The sequence below is a fragment of the Bos indicus x Bos taurus genome, chromosome 1 (genome assembly GCF_003369695.1).
Source record: "Bos indicus x Bos taurus breed Angus x Brahman F1 hybrid chromosome 1, Bos_hybrid_MaternalHap_v2.0, whole genome shotgun sequence".
In the NCBI taxonomy this organism is placed as follows: Eukaryota; Metazoa; Chordata; class Mammalia; order Artiodactyla; family Bovidae; genus Bos; species Bos indicus x Bos taurus.
The window spans coordinates 128,975,448-128,998,327 of record NC_040076.1 but is presented as its reverse complement, the minus strand read 5'-3'; the positions used below and the strand labels follow the sequence as shown (position 1 = coordinate 128,998,327).

General features: G+C 49.5%; 1 protein-coding gene and 1 long non-coding RNA gene across 2 annotated transcripts in view; one reads left to right on the top strand and one right to left on the bottom strand.

The window, feature by feature from the left end:
- The window catches only part of LOC113894447, a 170,593-nt gene that overhangs the window by 5,737 nt on the left and 141,976 nt on the right, over positions 1-22,880 (bottom strand). The window contains 4 exon segments of the mRNA XM_027544885.1: positions 19,574-19,684; positions 20,359-20,537; positions 21,028-21,219; positions 21,222-21,356. Coding sequence (XP_027400686.1) covers positions 19,574-19,684; positions 20,359-20,537; positions 21,028-21,219; positions 21,222-21,356 — 617 coding nt within the window.
- LOC113894454 lies at positions 16,745-18,073 on the top strand. Its single transcript, XR_003511590.1, has 2 exons — positions 16,745-17,540; positions 17,749-18,073. It is a non-coding gene; the product is annotated as an uncharacterized LOC113894454 (long non-coding RNA).

Genomic DNA, 22,880 nt, shown 5'->3' with positions numbered 1-22,880 from the left:
TTTTCTCAGTGTCACCCAGCTAATGAGGAAAAGAACCTGGGCTGGAACATGGGCCTTACATGACGCAGTGCCTTCGTTTCCCAGCCCATGCAGGGCGCCCAGCAGATGTCTGGTAAATTTTGAGGGGCTGCAGAGAAAACATGGACATTATGCTAAGACTCTGAGCAGCCCCAGAAGGAACACTCTTCAGTTCAGCCCAACCATTGCTGGGTGTAGGTGCTGGGAGCCAGAGTTCGGTCCTGAAGACCCATGCCCCTAAGAGACCACCACAAAGAAGGAGGGACAGTGACATGCCAGGTGGTTATAGCTCAGTGTTATAGGCGCTGGCGTCAGGGGAAGCACAGAGGCAGGAGGGCCCTCATTCTCAAGGAAATATGACTAGCTTTCTAAAGTGGGAAGGCATTCCAAACAGAGTCAGTGCTGAAGGAGGGGGAGGTAGACAGGGTCATAACCCTGCACTATAACTGGGACTGTGGCCTGGTGCATGTCTTCAATGCCTCCTGACGCTGCCTTTGCCCTCACACAGCCCCATGGCTCTGGTCTGCTGGTGGAACACTCACCAAGGGGCCAGGGAGCCTGCTGGGCCGTCCTCTGGGTTAAAGAGGCTGGGAAGCTCAGCTCTTGGTATCTGTCTCCCTCCCATGCTGTATCAGGTTGACCCAGTATTGTCAGCAAAGAACACATTCCCTGGAGTCAACAGACCTGGACCCTCTGTCCCGAGCTGTAGGAATGACCTTGGGCAACAGGAGGAACCTCTCTGAGCCTCAGGCCCTCATCTACAAAAGAGGGATTCACAGTACCTTCTGTGGCACTGTTCCATCAGGATCCCCAGTGGGTCATATGACGTTCACACCCTTGGGAAGCCCCCTCCCACACTGATTCTGGCCTTGGTGGTGTGAGTTGCTTTGGCCAATGGGACAGCAGGAAGCACAATACAAACAGTGCTTTCAGAAGCCCGGGGGGCTCACTGGGGGCTCATCATCTCAGGATCCTCCCTCTTGGGATGGAGCTGTTGTGCTTTAAGGAAGTACAGGCTATTCTACATGGCATCTGGTCCCATCACTTCATGGCAAATAGATGGGGAAACAGTGACAGACTTTATTTTCTTGTGCTCCAAAATCACTGTAGATGGTGACTGCAGCCATGAAATTAAAAGACACTTGCTCCTTGGAAGAAAAGTTATGACCAACCTAGACAGCATATTAAAAAGCAGAGACATCACTTTGCCAACAACAAAGATACCTCTAGTCAAGGCTATGGTTTTTCCAGTAGTCATGAATGGATGTGAGAGTTGGACTGTAAAGAAAGCTGAGTGCCAGAGATTTGATGCTTTTGAATTGTGGCGTTGGAGAAGACTCTTGAGAGTCCCTTGGACTGCAAGGAGATCCAGCCAGTCCATCCTAAAGCAGATCAGTCCTGAATATTCATTGGAAGGACTGATGCTGAAGCTGAAACTCCAATACTTTGGCCACCTGATGCGAAGAACTGACTCACTGGAAAAGACCCTGATGCTGGGAAAGATTGAAGGCAGGAGAAGGGGATAACAGATGCTGAGATGGTTGGATGGCATCACTGAAATGGACATGAGTTTGAATAAACTCTGGGAGTTGGCGATGGACAGGGAAGTCTGGCATGCTGCAGTCCATGGGGTCACAGAGTCAGACACGACTGAGCGACTGAACTGAACTGAGGCTCTTCTATTGGAGTGAAGACCGCATGATTCTCTCCAGAGGATGAGAAAAAGTGATCACTGTAGGAGAACTGAGGCTCCTCAACCGAGCCTTCAGCTGAATGCACTCACATGAAGCTGCGAATACCCAATCAATCCACAAAACCACGAGTAGGGAGTAAATGGTGGTTGTTTTAACGTATTATATTTTGGGGTGGTTTGTTAAGTGGCTTTGGATAACGACAAGACCCACTTTACCAGTTTATGCTGAGGATGAGAGAAAATATACATAAAATGCATAGGGCCTGTGTATGGGGTCCTAGGTAATGGTGATCATGACATCCAAAACTTAGATAAGGGTGGGATTTGCTTGTCAAAGTTGAACAATAACTAAAGCATTTGTTTCTTTTTTTGTTTAAGCCTTTCTTTTTAAAGTTGGAGATTAGAGAAGTGATGGACAAGCTAGTTACCATGGCTAAATGTTTCAGAAGCACCTTCCCTTCCAGAAGACTTGGATCCAAGAGGAGACCCTGCAGGGCTGCCTGCTGACTCGGGTGCCCGGAAGCCTTCTGATGTCTGCTTCCCCTAAAATTTAATTAGTCTTTGTTTAAGTAGAAGACCTATTTGGAGACTCCCCACTGACAGCTGCAGTGGCTCTGAAAATGCGATTGAGTTCTCCCACTTTGCTGTTCCCTGTTCATACTTGGTGGACATGGATTTTTCTTTTTTAAGCTTTTTATCCTGTAGGAATAAACCAGCCATTTCCCAGAGGAACAGATTTGTTCTAAGAACAGAAAAGGGGTGGGGAGTCAGGGAGGGGGGTGATCATCTACAAACGCATAAGAGGACAGAAGGAAAGAATGTTGGGAAATGGGTGGGTAACAAACAATGGTTGCTTGTTTTTCTATGACACAAAACAGCTTATGATAACAACCTTTCCCGGAACCCAAGGACTTCTGTGACCTCCCTCTGTGGTGAGCAGCCACCTTTGGCACATCAGGCCAAGTCTGGAATGAGGCTCAGCTTGCACTGTGAATGCAAATCTGAAAGGGTCTTTAAGAGGTCATTCAATTCAATTTCCTAGCTTGGACACTCATCATGGCTTAATCCTGTAATCAGGGTCTAGTGGGGGCACTTTTAGGCAAGAGGACGTTCCTGGTGCTTTTTAAGAGGCACAGGAAGGCAGGTGCCAGTGGGAGCTGAGGTGGGTATGGTACAGATCACAGTGTGCTGTCCCCCCCAACCCCTGCACCATGGGCTCTGGGGCCCCACCTTGGAACTGAAGCCCAGACAAGTCAAGGACAAGGGGAACGTATGGCCACCTTCAGCTCCCCTCCTAACAGTAATCCTCACAGACCATCTGAAGTCTGCAAATGAGCTGCAGCTCAAGGCGGCTGGTTATAAAGCAAAGCCGGTCCAACTTTTCTATTAAAAACTAATAACCCCCAACACTTTGTCCTTGTCAGCAGCTTTCCCAGAAACACATGCACCAAAAGATGAGTGAGGACAGTCAGTCCTCTGATGGGGGACTGCCACTTCAAAAGTCATTATCCAGCTCCCCTGACCACTTAGAAACCCGAGCTGGCGTGGAGGTGACATAGAAAACCCAGGTCCCACCAGCAGCCTGAGGAAGCTGGTTCCAAGGATACCTTGAGGCCTCTCACTCCATCTGAGTGACCTGTACGGTGAGTGACAGACCATTCCCACTAAATGGACCCAGTGACCTGGCATGAACCACAGACAGTGAACTTAGCTGCCAAGGATTTATAACGATCCTTAGAGCCCCAAACATCCACTCCCACAATCACGGGGATGATGGCTCAGTGGTCCTTCTGCACTCGCCCTCCCAGCTCTGGGGTGCCTCTGCTTGGAGGCCTCGGGCTGGACCTGATTGCTTCTGTGGTTCCACAGCCAAGTCCTAAGAGGGGAGGTCTTGTCCACGATTGGTTCTGCCTGCAAAGGCCAGAGCCCTCCAAAGCCTGTGCTCTTTAAATTTAAGGGGAAAATTGAAAATCCAGACAGTGACCAGACACTTTCTATACGTGATGTGAAACGAGTCGCCAGTCCAGGTTCGATGATGCGCGATACTGGATGCTTGGGGCTGGTGCACTGGGACGACCCAGAGGGAGGGTATGGGGAGGGGGTAGGGAGGAGGGTTCAGGATGGGGAACACAGGTGTACCTGTGGTGGATTCATTTTGATGTTTGGCAAAACTAATACAATATTGTAAAGTTTAAAAAAAAAAAAAAACCATTGTAAAAAAAATAAAAATAAAATTAGGATAAAAAAAAAAGATACAAATTAGCCATTCCCCCTGGAGTTTGGTGCTTCACCTTTTGAGGGCTTCTGGAACAAGGAGGATGTTTTTAGACTCTAGTACTGTTAAATGTGGAAGTGGGAGGGTAGGAAGGACAGGGAAAGTAAATGAGAACCTGCCAAGTGCTGGGTATGGTACTGGGAACTTTACAGCTGATCAAAATTAGGCTTGTTAAGTAACCCGCCCAAGCCATCTCAGGGTTAGGGGTTGAGCCATCACTTGAACCCATTTCTTTCTGGCTGACTCCATGAGCTCCCCTGCCCAGGAGGCCAGGCTGGGTGATCTTCTGATCCATTACAAGGGGGCTGGCAATGACTTAAAATTAGCACATTCAGGGGAAAAGCCGATTCATTCTAAAAGCAGGTTAAAACTAGATTAATAAGACCTTAAAACACGAACAAGTAATTAGGTACATAAAAGCCATCAGAAGCAACAGCTACAGACCCATAAAGCCACAGTAGGCCTTCGTGGGCATGAACAAATGTGATTCCAATACCATGAAGAAGCCAAGAGCAAATGATACTGTGAATCTTAGGACAAACAAAACAATAAAATGTTAAATCTTGACAAGTCATTTAAAAAAGTCCTTAAAAATTCCAGAAAGTACCCAGGATTAATTTTAAAACAACAACCCATCAGAGAGCTCAAGGTCCCGTGAGGCCACCATTCTGGGGAAGAGGGAGTGAGGCTGGAGAAAGTCATGGGGTTCCCATGGAACTGGGCTCAGTCATTCCAGGGGCTCAGTACTGAGGATGGCCCGAAGTCTGGACTGGACCCAAGCTCTGCCATGAAGCAGCTCAGCCTGGAGGGAAGGCAGACATGCCAACTAGCACCAGTGCCACCTGTGTCCTGTTGCTGGGTACCTCCTCGTGGAAGTAACAGCATCCTGTCATTACTGCCATCATCATCATCCCCTCCCCAAATCAGGAACTGAATACTCACTGCATGCTGGGCAGGGTATTAAAGTGTGGGTCATATCAACACTTTGGCCACATCATGTGAACAACTGACTCACTGGAAAAGACCTGATGCTGAGAAAGATTGAGGACAGAAGGGGAAGAGGGCGACAGAGGATGAGATGGTTGGATGGCATCACTGACTCAATGGACATGACCTTGGGCAAACTTTGGGAGATGGTGAGAGATAGAGAAGCCCGGTGTGCTGCAGTCCATGGGATTGCGAAGAGTCAGGCATGACTTGGTGACAACATATCTGATTTGTTTGATTTGATTAACATATTTGATTCCCTAAGCCTCTGGGGCAGTGATGCTTCTCCCCAATTTACATATATAGAGACTGAGGCTTTACGGTCACTCAGCCATTGGGACTTCCCTGGTGGTCTGGTGGTTAAGAGTCCACCTTCCAATACAGGGGACATGGGTTTGATCTCTGGTCAGGGAACTAAGATCCCACATGCCCTGGAGCAACTAAGTCAGCGCACTACAACTAAAGAGCCCTACAACTAGAGGGCCTAACGAAGCCAAAAATAATAGATAACTTTTAAAAAAAGGTCCCCCAGTCATGAAGTGGGGAGATGAGGTTTAACTTCAGAGCATATGCTCTTGGCTACTGGGCTCTGCGTTTCCCTAGTATAAGCTGACTCTTGAATGAACACTAAGGTTTTGCAACACAGCTCTGTGTAATCAAGGGCTTCCCTGGTGGCTCCGACAATAAAGAATCTGCTGGCAATGAGAGAGACCAGGGTTCAATTCCTGGGTTGGGAAGATCCCCTGGAGAAGAGAATGGCTATCCACTCCAGTGTTCTTGCCTGGAGAATCCCATGGACTGAGGAGCCTGGTGGGTTACAGTCTATGGGGTTGCAGACTTGGGACACAACTGAGTGACTAACAACTGTCATTTTTCTGGGTAAGTGAACAACATTCAGCAGAGATAGGTTGCACACCAGCCTCACATGCTAGAAACAGAAGGCAGGGAAGGTGAAGATTCTGCTCTAAAGAGCTCACAGACTATTGAAGACAAACAGAGAATTCCTGTAGAACGGCAAGTGCTGGTAGAGGCAGGTGATGGTGACTGTGGAAGTGGGAGGGCACCTCATCAGACTCTGAAGTGGAGAGAGAGGTCCATCAGGGAAGGCTTCCTGGAGGAGGTGATGCTGGAATCGACACCAAAAAACAGCAAGAGTTAGGTTAAGAAACAGAAATTGGAAAAGAGGAATGAGGGAATTTCAGGCTCAGAGAATAGCCTGTACAGATGCAGGGAGCTCAGGGGGTTGCATGAGTGAGGCTTCCAAATGGGCTTTGCCTGGCTGGACCCTTCTGGAACGATACCCCTCAGGGAGACTAACTCTGCACCTCCAACCCCAGAATGTACCAGCATCTCTTTTTTCTCACTTCACAACTTTGTGGCTCCAACCCGCCAAACCTGGTACAATAGAAAATCTAAATATTTGCCTATCTGGCAGGCAGAGTTGGCTCTACTACTTGGGCAGGTACAAGGAATTGGTCTATTCCCAAGTCCACCTGCAGTGGGGGTGGAATAAAGGAGGGGCTGTCCTGCCAGAAGGTGCTCAGAGAGGCCCAGAAGAGCAGAGCCTACTCGGGGGAGGCCTCATCTCTTCCATGGGGACTTCTGGCCTCTATTTTTCTGTTTATCTTTCAAAGCAAACAGAAATAAACAATTCCCGGAAGATAAGAGATGGCAGCTCAGTAACCAGGGAAGGTCAAGCAGGTCAGGATGTCTTGACGAAGAACTCCTTTGAGTCTATACTTTTATCCACTGCAGGATACCAGCCCCCATCTTAGCATCTAGAGCAGAGGAAACACACAGTATTGTTTGTTGACTCAATAGAATAAATAAAATGGCAGAAAACATTCTAGGGGTACTCATAAATTTTCAGGCAATGAACATCCCCCTTTCTTCTTTTACAGACAAGCTGTCCTAGACAAGGGGCTTCCCTCGTGGCTCAGATGGTAAAGAATCTGCCTGCAATGCGGAAGACCCAGGTTCAATCCCTGAGTCAGGAAGATCTCCTAGAGAAGGGAATGTCTACTCACTCCAGTACTCTTGCCTGGAGAATTCCATGGACAGAGGAGCCTGGCAGGCTATAGTTCATGGGGTCACAATAAGTCAGACACGATTGAGTCACTAACACTTTCACTTTTTCATCCTAGGCAATGTGGCTGTTTGTTCTTTCATAGATTAGCCTCATAGAAACAGGTTAGCCATTGGAACGACATGGGCTCTGAGTTTCTGAAGCCTGGAGTGCTTAGGGCCATGCCCGGCGCTACACAGCCAGAATGAGCAGGAGTCATGGTTTCCATCCACGTCTCCCTGACTCTGAACCCACAGCCTGCCCATTTCTCCACAGGAACATCTTGCTCCCATGGATGCCATTCCCATTGAACCCGGCAGACTGTGTGTGAGGCTGGTCTGGCCATCAGACAACAACTTGTCTGACCTAGCTGGGCACTGGCAAGGGACCCAATGACAGCCTTGGACAGAGGCTGGTCTGGACTCCAATCCATCTCCACCTCTTTCTAGCTGGGTGACACCAGCTATTTACCTTTTGAACTCTTCATCAGCAAAATGGGGCTAATGAGTCCTGCCACAGAACAGAGCCATCAGGAGGAAATGAAACAAGGGTTTGGAAGGGTTTGGAAGGGTTTGGAAGGACCTGTCTTAGAGCTGGACTCTTCTTAGCTCTCGGTCTTGCCCTCCATGCCCCTGTTCTCAGTGGGTGTAAACAGGCAGGTGCCCCTGCAGCCCAGCCTCTGCACGTGTAACCTGCTAGCTCTTCTCTAAGTGGCCAGGTGTCTCTTCACACAATACCACCTGCAGAATTTGTCTCCTGGAGGACACAGTTTATAAAGTGAGAGAGCTACCGATAACAGCTCCTACTGATGGAGCAGTTGACTGCAGGCTTTCCTGCATCTAATCCTCACTGTGAAGCAGATATCCCTTACTTGATAATTATTCCCATTTCACAGACACGTGAAGGCAAAGGAAGGTGAAGTAACTTGCTAAATGACACCCAATTTGTTAAGCGGCAGAGATGGGACTCCAAAGATGAACTGAACTGATTATGATGTAGTCGGACTGCCAGGCCCTGCCTTGAAGGGAAATGGACTGTGGACAAGCAAGAGTTTAGAGGAGGGCCAAGAACAGCTACCCTCAGCCTGGAAGCTGCAGATCTTGGCCAGCAGGGCAGCCTCCACTGCCAGGGAGAATGAGATGGAAGCCAAACCTCTCACCTCCCCTGCCAATCCCATCCCAGGACATCACAGCTTCCCTGGGGGACACAGCATTTGAGACTGCAAAAGTCTCACAGAGAAATTAACTCAGAGCCCTGACCCCTTAACATAACAATGCTTCCATTTTCCTCTGGTAACAACCTGAAGTTAGACAGCCTGGATCTAAATCCTGGCTCCACCAGCTAGCTCCCTGATCTCAGACAAATGATATCTATTCATTTCTTATTAATATTTCCCTCAATCTAGGAAGAATTTTGGCATCTTTATCATAGAATTGTGAGGATTCAAAGAATTAGTGCATAGAAAGTGTTTAGAATCCTTAATACCAACACACATTAGCTAGTTTTTAATGGCAAGTAGATCTCGTAGATATGGTGAAAGACGACACCTATACTGTTTGAGGTTCCACTATTTTTATACTCATTTCATAAACACACTGGAGCTAGTTGTGCCAGGCACTGGAGATACAAAGGTGTGGGCCCCACTGCTCAGCATCTCAAATGCACTGAGCATCACAGGCGCCCTGGGGCAGCACCTGCGGAGAGGGACAAGGAGGCAGAGGGGAGGATGAAGGTGGATGGGGCGTCAGAATGAGGTCTGTGGAGCAGTTAAACCTGGGCTGGTCCTGACCATGAGTAAGTATCCTCCCAGGGAGAGGAAGCAGGGGACTTATCCCAGGGAAGAGCGCAAAGAGGTGCAAAAGAGGATGGTATGTGTGAATGGTGGGATGGGGCTAAGTGAAAGGTGTGAGGCGGGAGTGGGGCTGGATAGGCAAGCGCTGCCATGTTCTGAGGTCCTGAAGGCTGTCTGGATTTTGCCCATCAGCCCTGGGGAGACTCTTCGGATTTTTGAGCTGGGGAGTAGAAGCGTGATCCATTTCTCTTTTTATTTTTTTTAAATTTTTGCCCATTCCACACAGCATGTGAGATCTTAGTTTCCTGACCAGGGATTGAACCCTTTCACCCTGCATTGGAAGTGCGGCGTCTTAATCACTGGACTGCCAGGGAAATCCCCGTTTCCCTTTCCAGAATGTGAAGGATGGTAGAAGGGAGATCGGTGTGAAGATACTGGAGTAATTAAATGAAATCCTCCATGGAAAGTGCTGAGCCTGGCACATACTGAGTGTAAGAGACGTTAACTGTTATTATTATTACGGGCAAGAGATACTCAGACGATGGGGAAAGGGGAGAGAGATTAAGCAGCAGATCTGTGCAACTTGTGGATGGGTTGTCCATAAACACTTTCCATTTATCTTCACAGCAATCACCTTCATGGCTACACACTGGTCTATGGAATTAAAAGCCCACAGTCACTCTAAACACCTGCGGTCCCAGGCGTTTAGGGACAATTGCAGGAGGTGGCCTGTTGTGTAAACCACACAAAGCTGGGAGTCAGAGGTCTGAAGTTGAATCCTGGACTACGGTTAACCAGGAGTGTGACCCTGGCAGGACCATGGGTCCCTGTCTGTTAAAAAGAAGAGTACTTCTCGGCTCTAGGATTGTTGGAGGACTGAATATATAATACATTATACATCAGGCACTAGGGCGGAGCCTGCCGTATATAGCCCTCAGAGGGTGGCTCTGATTCTATGGGCTGTTGAGGATTATTACTGACCAGCTTCTACAGATTCCTTTGTACAAATATTAATAGATACAGCCTATCTTCTGAATTTTCCTGGAATGTAATTCCATAAGTGGGATCTCTGAGTCAAAGAATAAGATGATTTTTCTGACTCATTGCACATTATCAGATAGGATTCCTACACACCCCAACCCTTGACCCCCTGCTCATTTTCTGAGTGCAGAGCCAGTTTTACTGTAAGGTTGGCAAAGACTGATTTTGCAGGCTGGGTTCTCCCCCAGTCCTGACTTCATGTTCTGCACACGAGTCTTGTTTTATACAGTTTTCCCCCAGACTATTCCTATGTTGTCCTTGGACCCTCAGGTCAAGAAAGAAAGGAGAGAGGGAAGAAGGAATCTAAGCTATTTGCATACTATAGGAAACAAGTAGAGTCTTTAGGTATTTAACCAAAATAAATGTGCTCTCATGGTAGAAATTCAGGTGGCATGAGGTGACCTGGGGTTCCTCTTTTGAGGACAAGGGGTGGTGTGTGTGAATGTGTGTGTGTGACGCTCTAGCACAACTCCATTTATACAACACAGACAGCTACAAAAATGCTTCCCAGGGAGGAAGCTTTTGTGAATCAGGCACAGTCTCTGCTGTCAGAGGAGCTTCCAGTCAACTTGAAGTCATACAGGAATAAATCCCCAAGCCCAGGTGAGATGTCTGCCAATGCTGATTTCCAGGCAGACTTCCGTGGAGAAAGGGGAATCATGTTTACAGCCTCTGGGCGCCTGGAGGGGGTTTCCCAGTTCCAGATCCTGTGCAGATAGGGGTCTGGGTTCACCTGTGAGGGCCTAGAAATCCTGAGTAACTAGGGTGGTAAACCAGCACAAAGGAGGCTCCCACGCTGAGTGCACATGCACAAGCAGTTTCAGCTGTGTTTAGACACAGTGTTTAGACCTGTCTATCCGGGACTTTTGGAGGTGGGTACAATAGGGCTGAAGGTGAAGCCCTGGATCACTCCCAACACCCTGAGGCTGTCCTTTTCCCCGTCAACCCACACTCCAGCCTCTCATGTGGGGCCTGCCTTGGGTGGGCGGCCCAGGGAGGTGGAGCTCCCACTCGGCCTGCAGAGACCCATCTCCAGGTACCACACACCCTCTCCCACACCCCTCAGAGTCCTTGTCGGCTCAGCTACTGCTTGAGATTAGTCAGAAACAAGAGCCCAGCCCTGGCAGACCTCCAAGCTTTAGTCAGAGAATATTCCAACTCCCACTGTGTACTCACCATACACCAACACTGTGGTAACCGCTTAGCTTGCATATAGCACATTGAATTTTGTAAAGTATCTTCCACTTGACGTGCTCTTTTAGAACCTTGCCACATCTGCACTGAGATGTGGAGTCCATGTTCCCTTCCTTGGGAAGATGGGTGGGCCTTTGGGACTGCCTGAACCAACAGAATATGGCAACATTCTTTCTATATGACTTCAGAGGCTAAGTAGATTATAAGAATGTCATATACTTCTCCTTTATTCTCTTGGCCCCCTTTTTCTTGGAACCCGGTTGTCATGTTGTGAGGAAGCTCAAGCAGCCAGTAGAGAGTATGAGTGAGCCATCTGGAAAGTGGGCCCTCCAATGCCTCACAAATGTGGCACACAGCAGGGATGAACCTCCCTTTTTGAGCCCCGCCCAAATTGCAGATTCATGAAGAAAATAAAGAACTGTTACTGTCTTGGAGTCTTGGAGCACTAAGTTTTGGAGTGGTTTGTTACACAGCAATAGAAATTTGAGATAATTCATCACTACATAGTTTTCACAACAATCCTGTTAGTGGTACTGTTCATATCTTTGGCTCCTGTTTACAAATGAGAACACTGAGGTCCAAAGAGATAGAGTATGTTCCCAAAGGAAACACAGCTGGAGGGTGGACCCAGGATTCAAATCCAGGTCCATCTCAAAGCCAAGCCTCCCAGTTGCTCTGCTGTACTCTGCACTTGTCCAGCTGCACACACTGTTGGTATCACTTTCTTGGACCCTGAGTCACAAACCATTGTGGGCTGCTGCAAGTTTGGTGTCTCCAGGCATCCACATGGACTGGAGTGCATCTCTCCTCTTTCATTAAATCCCCATAAATGGGCACCCTTAATTCCAGCACACTGAACCATGAAAAGAACATCATCAGAACCTGGGCACGGGCCAGCCCACTTTCTCATTTCTCTTTCTTAGTAGTTATTATAAGCATGGTCTTTGAACCCACAGCATCAGCATCAGTCAGGAACTTGTTAGAAAAGCTCTTGGTTCCTACTTGAGACTTCTGAATCAGAAAATCGGGATGCGGGGCAAGTTTAAGTTTGAGAACTACTGCTCTAACTCCTACGTGGTTCTTAACCTATGATCTGTAGGACTCTATGTCACAAGATGTTTTTAGATGTAAGCAATGGAGAAGGCAATGGCACCCCACTCCAGTACTCTTGCCTGGAAAATCCCATGGACGGAGGAGCCTGGTAGGCTCCAGTCCATGGGGTCGCTAAGAGTCGGGCATGACTGAGCGACTTCACTTTCACTTTTCACTTTCATGCATTGGAGAAGGAAATGGCAACCCACTCCAGTGTTCTTGCCTGGAGAATCCCAGGGACAGAGGAGCCTAGTGGGCTGCTGTCTATGGGGTCGCACAGAGTCGGACACGACTGAAGCGACTTAGCAGTAGCAGCAGCAGCAGGAAAACTGCAAAACACTTCAGGGGAAAAACAAAGGGAACATACTAGCTGCTTCAAGGACGTGAAAAGTCTCGGAATGGTGTTGTATCAGGAGTTCCAGCAGCCCTCCAGTGTTGTGGTTTCTCTCTCCCTCTCTCTTTCTCGATTATTTCTGCTTATCTACTGGCCTCATTTTATTTTTTCCTTCTGTTCGATTTCTCCTGCAGCCATGGAAGGTGGCAGAAAACATACGACTGGCCCAGTCACACACACAATCACGGGTCAGGCCGCAGGACACTGTCACAGTCCTGGTTTAAGGTGCTCGACCCCGGAGAGATGACGTACTGGGATGTGCAGCCTCACCAGAACCCACAGGTAAGTAGGGGTCCTTCCCACCCCAAAGAAGGTGCTTCTCTGGGTGGGTAGCAGAGCAATGTCGATCAGAAAAACAAACAGTTGTAATTCTCCAGTAAACACGTGGCCATCACAAGAACACTGCCTGTAGGCCAGGGTCTCGGAGGGATTTCCCCCTGCTTGTTGGACATAGTATGGTGGCTTCACAAGGCCCTATTTCCTGTGCCATTGCCCTAGTCCTCAGAATGAGCTGTGAGCCAGGTGGAGCGGCAATCACAATGTCCATTCAGCAGATGTGAAAACAGAGGCAGTGTGTTCAGTCATTTAAGGTCACTTTGTTAACTAAGAGGGGAGGATTCAAAACCAGATGTCTGACTAATATCAGCACTCCTTTCTCCATACCTCCAAGCCTTCTCACCACTCTCATCCAGGTTGTGATGAGGGTCACAATACAGAATTGAGGTGCTGGTCCTTAGCAGAACTCCATGAAGCTCTGCTTTCATGGAGCTCTGTAATGTAGAGTGTTATAAACAGACAAGTTGGAATCCTTCCTCTGCCACCAGCTGACTGAGTGACTTTGGGCTAAAAAAGATTCCTCACCCAGGAGCCTCAGATCTCCATCTGTAAAGTGGGCATAACGATACTTACCGAACAGCATTTGTTGTGGGCACCAAAAGAGAAAAAAGTGCGAAAATCATCAGGGTCAGACCTGGCGCTTGGTAAGGATTTAGCACATGTTATTTCCCTTTGTTCCTAACAAAACCCCAAACCTAACAAACAAGTGTGAGTCTTGAAAGCTACTTTGTGAATTTTATTTGGGTTGCTTTAATTCTCCTTTTTGTAATCCTCAAAAGCATGCTGCTGACACTCATTTCAAAGGTCGAAGAACTTTAGCTAAGACATGAAAGACACTCCGTGTTTCCTTCCTGGAAAGGACCCAGCCAAATGCTGGGGCCCTGATCTGGGCAGGGGCGGCTCTCAGAAAGCTCTCAAACCCAGTGGCATTCTCAGCTCTGCGGCCCAGGGAGTGAATTCTGCCATTGACATCGTGTTTTTGTTTTTTTAAAATAAGAATCAAAGAAATCTCTTTAATGAATCAAGAATAGGATCAGAAAGCTGGCAAAAGAGTTTAAACCAAACTGTTAACAGAGGTTTGGTAGATACTTAGATGCATGAATGGATGGATGAAAGTAAGTCAAGGAGGGAAGGAAATGAAACATGTTTAAGTGCTGATATAGAAAGATGCTGAAGAAATATTGAGAAACAATGTGCAAAGAAGTAGATCCTTTCTTTCTTCTCTCCTTTCTTTTTCTCCTTCCTTCTTTCCCTACCTCCCTCCTCTCTCTCTCTCTCTGTTTTTCTTTCTGTCTTTTCCGGCTTTTGGTAGAAATATTGACCAATTCTGGGGGGCTTCCCGGGTGGCTCAGTGGTAAAGAATCTGCCTGCTAATGCAGGAGATGTGGGTTTGATCCTTGGATCGGAAAGATCCCCTGGAGAAGGAAATGAAAACCCATTCTAGTATTCTTGCTTGGAAAATCCCATGGACAGAGGAGCCTGGCAGACTATAGTCCATGGGGTCGCAAGAGTCACGACTTAGTTCACTAACAACATTTGACCAATTACCTACTCAATAGATACAGAGCTGCTGGCTTCTATATTTGAGGAAGATTTGGGGACAGACCAGCCAGAAACAGTACCAGTGATTACCTCTGGGGAGTGGAAACGAAGCTGAGTAAGGAAGGGGCCTTTCCTTTTCAGTCCACTTTCTCCTGTGCTGCTTGAATTCTTTTTTTCCTTTTACCTAAAAACAGACAGCAGCAACAGAAGGCTGGAAGCAGAAGGCAGGTTCTGTGGAAGGGGTCATCCTGAGTTCAAGGCTGGAGCTGGAGGCGAGGCCTCTGCCTGGGAGGAGGAGCCCGCTCCTGAGTGAACAAAGCTGCAGTTTCCCAGGGGTCCACAGTGGGATGACAAATGGCCCTTCTGTCACCAGCACACAGAGCCAGGCTCCTGGCTGAGACCCTGGCTGAGGCTCGTCTTCTCCCATAAAAGCAGCTCATGCCAGGGGAGCTGAAATCAGGAGTCGGATCATTCTTTGCACTGAGGGGCTCCTTGGCCTGGGTGTGGGGAACAGTATTTGAAGTGAGGGAGCACCTCTCTTTTGGCAGGTCCCCTACTCTGCCAAGGCCTCCATCTGCCAGATTCAATAAATAATATTGGTTTCAAACTAGGCCTGCAATTTCATTTTAATGGATAAAGGCATGCAGGAGGTGGTGGAGAAAAGCTGGACCCAGGCTTGACACATTTCCACCAAGATGACAGCCCTGACTGCTTGCAGTCATGTAAAGATCTGAACAGAACCGGCTGGAAATGTGAGCTGAGTGATCCTGGGCTCCATAGATCTGAGTGCCTCCACCCGTCAGCCTGGGGAGAGACCGCAGAGCCATTTCAGGTGGTGCTGGACATGGCTGCCATGTCCAGAGGGGTCCAGGAATGGGCTAAGCCATCCGGTGGCATGTGGCCCTCTACACCGGGCCTAAAAAATATCACTGAGTGTTTTCCACTTTTTCTAGAGACGCAGTTACAGAGAGGTTTCTTTTCTCCAAAGTGGTGGTTCTCAAGGTTTAGTTACACCAGAACCACCCGGTGGCTTATTGAAACCCAGATTGTAGGCCTCACCCCCAAAGTCCCTGATCTGGGAGGCCAGGGGTCTGGCTGGAACACATTTTTCTAACAAGTCCTCACACACTGCTGCTGCTGCTGCTCTCAGCTCTGGGAACCACTGCTCTAAGGAATGCACAAGGCAAACAGTGATATATGGCTGTTTGATCCTGGACTTCAGGTAATGGGGTGGGCGAGGGCTGGGGTAAAGTGGAAAAGGTCCCATCAAATGGGAGCAACTGTGGCCATGTCCCGGGGATCCACATGGCACAGAACTAAAAGGGCACCCAGCCTTTTTAGCAGTCTTGACTCTGTTGAGGTATGAACAGCCAGGAATATGGATTTTTCTATGACATAACAATCTTTGGCAATCACTGGCAATTGGCTTTGAAATTTGTCAAACATGGTGCAAGCCAAACAAAACACATCTGCAGGCCGGATTTCATCCTCTGTTCTAGAAGACAGATAAGGTTCCCAGGGAAAGAGGCAGGAGCAGAGCTCTGTGGGCTCTTTGGGGAGGATGGCAGCCTGACCACGCCTCTCCCAGGCTCTGTGGCGCCCATCTGGTCACCTCCAGGCCCCCTACTGGCGCCCCAGCACTAACCTCTTCTCCAGCCACACCCTACACTTTGGCCACATGAAGTCTTTGCAGACGGCACCTCTTTCCCTGATAAAACCCCTCCCAGCCAGGCCTTCTCTGACCTCTGGGCCTCTGTGCATGTGGTTCCCTTTGCCTGAAATGCTTTTCACATCCACCCTAATTCTTACGTGTCCTTCAAGGCTCCCCACAGCTCCAGGGAACCCTCCTTGACCACTGCCTGCTCCTGCCCTACCAGCCCTGTGTTCCCAGCCCACTGTGCTTCCACCACTGCACCGGGTGGTGAAGGCCTGAGGATGTGTCTGGCTCCTCCACTGGCCTGGCTGCCTTTGTGCCCCCAGGCTGAGCCCAAGGCTGGTGTGGGACAGGTTTGAAATAGCAAGTACCAAGTGCTGTTGGAGAAGACACTTGAGACTCCCTTGGACTGCAAGGAGATCAAACTAAATCTTTTAGGATTGACCCTAAAAGAAATCAACCCTGAATATTCATTGGAAGGACTAATGCTGAAGCTGAATCTCCAATACTTTGGCCACCTGATGGGAAGAACTGACTCATTGGAAAAGACCCTGATGCTGGGAAAGATTGAAAGCAGGAGGAGAAGGGGACAACAGAGGATGAGATGGTTGGATGGCATCACTGACTCAATGAATATGTGTTTGAGCAAGCTCTGGGAGAAGATGAAGGACAGGGAAGCCCGGTGGGCTGCAGTCCATGGGGTCGCAGAGTCAGACACAACCAAGCGAACAACGATAACAACAAGAGCTATTCTCTTGGCCTTGGCTTTGTTTTCACCCCCTTTCTGTTGTCTGCCCACTTCCTGCCTACCCTTCAAGCCACTGCTGAGACTCTACTTTCTGCGGGAACAGCTTGTGACCTCTCAGACCTGGGGGTCCTTCTCTGCCTGTCCCTCCCCGTCAGCACACCATCTCAGTATGATCGGCTGTTTTGGTCTGTTGCCTCCATTACACTGAGCTCCAGGAGGGCAGGACTCCCATGTGATTCATGTCAGTAACACGAGGGCTGCAAAGATAAACACCAACGAAATGCTTATAGGACCAAGAGAGGAATGAACATAACAGGTGAGAAATGAGCTACTTGTAATGTGCTGGGAAGAACGTGTTAGAATGAGGCCAGCTGATGCTGACAACTGGCTTCCTCCAGCCACAGTTCCTCCTGCTGGGTGCAGAGCACAGGGAGCAGAAGGTACATTATCTTTGGCAACCACCTTGCTCAGGACCCCCTGGGGGCCCTGGCCTGGGCCATGTGGCCTCTTGCAGGCAGCTCCCATCCATTCACAAGCACCAGGCTAGATAGCTGCTATCATTGTATTATCCTGCAGCCTCCCCTAGCCATGTTCTCCCTGTGGCTACCCAATCCGACTAGACAGCTGGGAAGAAGGACTTTTCTGCAGTCAGGGGCCAAAGGAAGGCCGGAGCAGAGGGCAGTCCATCTTCTCCATTTGCAACAGCAAGGTGAGTGCCTGCTGTCTACTCGGGAGGGGGCCTCCCTGAATCCCGAGACAGCAGATGTGACTGTGAGTCCTCACCCAATGTCACTGAGTTTGCCCAGCTGCTGGGCTCCCTGATCTGTTCACCTACCCCAGAACTAATGGCTAAGAAAAGAGGGTGGCCAAACCCCTCCCTCCTACCCACCCACCCACCTTCCCATTTTCTGTTACAGTAGGTTGTGACGTCACCACCTCCGGAACTCCTTCTGGGATCCCCTCCTCTGGTGCTTCCCTTTGTCACCACTGATCACACTGTGTTCTGACCCTGTGTGCATCTGTCTCCACCACAAAGACAGTGAGTTCCTGGACATCAGAGATTGTGACATGTTCCACTGGGTCAGACCACATGCAAACCCTCCCTCTGCCACTTACTTAATCCACCAAGGTCACACAACAAGAAATCTCGCCTTGGTTTTCTCACTGTAAAATGGGGTTAAAATCAGTGTTGTGAAAATTCAGTGAGTTAAAATAAAACAGGAACACTACTTTAGCACTCGAGTACAGGCATGCCTTGTTTTACTGCACTTCGAAAATACTGTGGGTTTTTTTTTTCACCATGCTGCTGGGCATGTGGGATCTTAGTTCCCCAACAAAGGATTGAACCTGCATTGGAAGTGCAGGGTCTTAACCAGTGGACCACTTGGGGAGTCCCTGGTGATATTGCGCTTTTTAGATTGAAGGTGTGTGGCAAATTTGCATCAGACAAGTCTATTGATGCCATTTTTCCAACAGCATTTGCTCACAGTTGGTCTCTGTGTCACACTTTGGTAATTCTCCCAGTATTTCACACTTTTTCACTATTTGTTATAGTGATCTGTGATCAGTAATCTTCGACAGTACTATATTGCAAAAAGATTACAACTTGCCCAAGGCTCAGATGATGGTGAGCATTTCAGTTAAGGTGTATACACTGTTGTTTACACATAATATAGTTGCACATTTAATAAACCACAGTCTAGTATAGCCAAAAGTTTTATATGCACTGGGAAAAGGAAAACTCTGTATGAACTCGCTTTATTTCGATGTTCGTTTTATTGTGGAGATCTGGGGCTGGACCTGCAATCTCTCTGAGGTCTGCTTGTATTAACTAGTATTACCAGGTGATCAATAAATGCTTCATGCATTAATGGATGAGAGTGGGAATGAAAGAGCAAAGATAATTAGCCAAGCAAGTATAAGCCAGCACATTCCAGAAGTGGCAGTGACCCAAAATAAACAGAGATGCTTGCTGTGCCTTGTAAGTACCTCAAGAGTAGGCTGGGGACAAGGACTGTTCTCACATTCGGTTCCAGGCAATGAGCCAGGGACCAGACCTTGGGCAGTGGTCCGACAGGCAGGGCCCCCACTTTATCAAGGCGGACTCTGACTGAAAGTCTCCTTTCCCACTGTGAGCCTCTCTGAGGATTAAGTGGCCTTGGGCGTTTAGAAGCGTGACCTGACATCTCACTACAACCACAGTGTTTTCTCCCACCAGTGGCCTCTCCGAGGATCCGCCTTGCCAGCCACCCCCTCTTCCGCCACTATTCCGAGTATAATCACTGACTCCTGATCCCCTTCGGATGAATCAACAAGTCGGGAAGGGTGAGTCATCCTGGCCTGGGGCTTTTTATCCCCAGACACTGGCACTCCTTCAACCACAGTCAACCAAAGCCCAGGCACAGGGTTCCGCAAAGGCTATCTACCGAGGAGCTTAGCCCAGAGCAGGAGTCTCGGCCTCAAAGTCCCACCTCTTCAATCTCTTCGCCCGGGAGCCTCAGTTATTGAGAAATATGGGGTTAGTAATCCCTCCTTCACTGTGGAGTAAAACAGCTGGCACAGTGCAGGGCATGGAGTAGCCCCTCAGTGAAGGGTGGGAGGGGACGGGGAAGAAGAATGAGGTGAATCTCATCAGGAAGCAAGGCAGGCCCCTAGGTCTGGACCCACGACTGTGAGAGCGAGGCAGACGGCACCCTGACCTCCCAGCGACCCCCAGAATGTTGATGGAGGCCCAAGGCTGACCTTCCGGAGGCAGCGTGGTGGCGCTAATTGGGGTCTCCAGGTCACCAACTTCCCATCCTTGTTTACGGGTGGCTTACTTCCCTCCTCCACTGCTGCTCCTTCCGGCCTGGGCTGCAGGGGCATTGACCCACTGAGTAGGTGCTGGCTGCGGGGTTCAAAGGCAGCCAGCCGCCTGGAAGCAGTGGAAGATAAGGAAGGCACTGGCCAGGAGCCAAACCCCAGTTTGGGGATGAGGAGGGGCAGGTCAGAAGGCATAGATCACAGTGCCCCTGCTCCCTAGAGTGACTTCCTGCTCTGCCATGTAGAAAGTTTACACTTGAAAAAGGCTGCCTATGTTTGGTCTTGCTTTCCTCCCTTCTCTCCTTCCTCCTCAACCCTATGGTACAGATAGAGTCAACAGATTTGCCTGGAATTCCTGCCCAGCCCTGCCCTAGCCGCGCTACTCCAGGCACATCTCTTTGAGACTGTTTCCTCATCTGTAAAATGGGCGTCCTCAGACCTCCCTCAGGGGTTGTGATGATTGGATGAAGTCAAGCATATAAAGAAAGCATGGGCTCAAAGCCAGGACATAGTAGAGAGTCAACAAGCCACAGCTTTCCTGTTACTGTCTGGTTAGGAGGTAAGGGGAATTTGATGAGCCAGGTGCTGCCTACCTTGGGGGCTGGGAGTGGGAACATCTCCTGCCCCTCAGAACACAAGGGCCCTTGCTCCACTCTGGGATCACCCAGCCCCATCTTTGTCAGGAACCCTGGGAAGGAGATGCGCAGGCAAACGCAAAGCCTCACCATGCACTTGCGGTCGTCTATGCCCGTTAGATCCTCCTCAAACTCCTTCCCAACCTGGAAGTCCATGATGTAGTTTCTAAAAGTGCTCAGCGTGCGGATGATCATGTGGTCGCCTTCCTGCACGATCTCTTTGTCTGGCTTCAGCAAGTTGGCGATTTTGCGCAAGGCCACATTGACATCTGCAGGGAGTGCCAGGGTAGAGAGTTGGCTGAAAACATTTGGAGAACTGCTGCCAAGGTAGGGGGGCCCTACGAGCCTGCTCCCCCCACCCCAAGAAAACCACTGGAGTTCCTTGCTCGATTAACACGGCCTCTGCGTGCAGCTGGCCTGTCCTTTTCTTTCTTTCCTTTTTTTCCACAACAAAGTTTTCTGCCCTATGCTAAACCTTTGAAAACAAAAACTAGCCAACCAAGCCCAGCTCTTCTAATGAAATCCTCTACGTCGAGAGCCAACTATCAGACACTGACCACCATGAACCCTAACAACCCGGGTTCGGCAATTCGCAGGTCTCTGGCTCCCGGAGACGCCCCGTCCGCGGCCCGGGTGCTCTGGGCGGCGATAAGGCCTGACCGAGGCAGGCTGATGGGCGGCCGGCTCGGAAGGGCGCGGGGATCCCACCCTCAGAGGTCCGGCGGGGCGCCCGGGCAGAGCGCGGCGGGCAGCGCTTACCCAGCGCGCGCAGGTACTCCTCGAAATTCTCGTTGGCCAGCATCTTCCAGTACCCGGTAAAGTCGACCGGCATTTCGGGGGGACGACTGGGGCCCGACGGGGACCAAACAGGCCGGAGCAGATGTGGGCAGGCGGTGCGATCTGGGTGGTGGGCGGCCCGGAAATGTGCGTCCTCCGGGGGCAGGGGGCTCTTGGGGCGGCGACAGCTGGATTGCAAGCGCGCACAAAGCCGGCGGGAGGATCCATCGTAGCGGTCGCTCCGCCCCTCTCAGTGGGGCGGGGGCGGGGAGGTCGGAGGGCCAGGTTCCTCAGACGTTCAGTTCGCTTCCCTGAGAGGTAAAAGGGAGATGGGGTGAGGGTGAAGGGTACTTAAATGATTCCAAACTCTTAGGTTCCTGCGGGATTCCTTCAGACTCCTTGAACTTTTCACATTCAGCGGCCACTTGAGGATTGGGAAAGTCTCGGGGTTGGCTGGAGTAACTAGGGAACGGTATCTCTCACAGGCTTTTGTCTTAAATCCCCGCGAGTGGCTCGGCCTGTGGGGGTCCAGGATCGGGAAGGCTGGGCAGTTCAACTGCGGGAGAGAAAAATGAGACACTCCCACCTCCCCCTCCCCGCCCCAATAAAAGCAAAGTTGATGTTACTTGAAGTAAGTATGGCTAAAAGAGGCCCTCTGGGTGGTTTTGAAATCCGCTTGTTTAGTCGCTAAGTCGTGTCAGACTCTTTGCGAGCCCATGGACTGTATCCGGTCAGGCTCCTCTGTCCATGGGATTTCCTAGGCAAGAATACTGGGGTGGGTTGACATTTCCATCTCCAGGGGGTCTTCCCCACCCAGGGACTGAACCGCACCTCCTGCGTTGGCAGGCAGATTCTTTCTGGCTGAGCCACCAGGATTATGCAAATATAAGCACTTATCAGTACCACGTTGTTCCTCACTCGGCTTTCACCTGGTGGCGGTGGAAGGCCACCCGGTGAAAGGCCAACTCCACAGGGTTGTGCACTTGGCTTTTTTTCACTTACTCTATTTCTGGAGACCTCATTCTTTTGCAGGATATGCCATTGTTTATCCAGCTTGTCCTGCCCTGATGGGCATTTATGGGAGTATTGTTTTCTGATCTCGTACTGTTAGAAACAGTACTGCAGTGAAGATCTTTGAGCTCATCTCATTTCTCACCTGGTAGGTATGTCATCGTGCTTTAAAACCTCTGTCTTTGCCAGCAAGAAGATGACATAATCATGTGGGTTGACTTTTTGACTCTTTATTAAGACTAAATATCTCTTTTAAATTGCTTTTTGTACAACTCGCAGTCTGGGTGACAGCAGGTACATTCTCCTCACACTCCAATATGACTGTGGCTCCAATCCCCAGGCACCTCTGCTTTGTCCCCCATCTCCAGGCTCATGTAAATCCTCACACTGCATCTGGCTGAGTTAGAAAAAGATGCCTCTTCCTCAGGTTAGGGGCAGCTTCATTCCAGGCAGTGGGTTGGATTTTAGCCTCTCTTTGTTGCAATGCACAGGCTTCTCACTGTGGTGGCTCTAGAGTGCAGGCTCAGTAGTTGTGGTGCTTGGGCTTAGTTGCTCCATAGGATCTTTCTAGACCAGGGATTGACCCTGTGTCCCAGGCATTGGCAGGTGGAATCATATCCACTGGACCACCAGGGAAGTCCAACACCAGGGTTTCTTAACCTTGACGTTGTTGCCAGTTTGGACCATGTCATTCTTTGGTGGATGGAGGGTTCTTATGTATTGTAGGATGTTAGGCTGCATTCCTGGCATCTACAGGCCCAGTTGATACCTCCCAAAGATGTCTCCAGGTCTTGCCAAATGCCCCAGGCTGGTGGGGGTGGGGT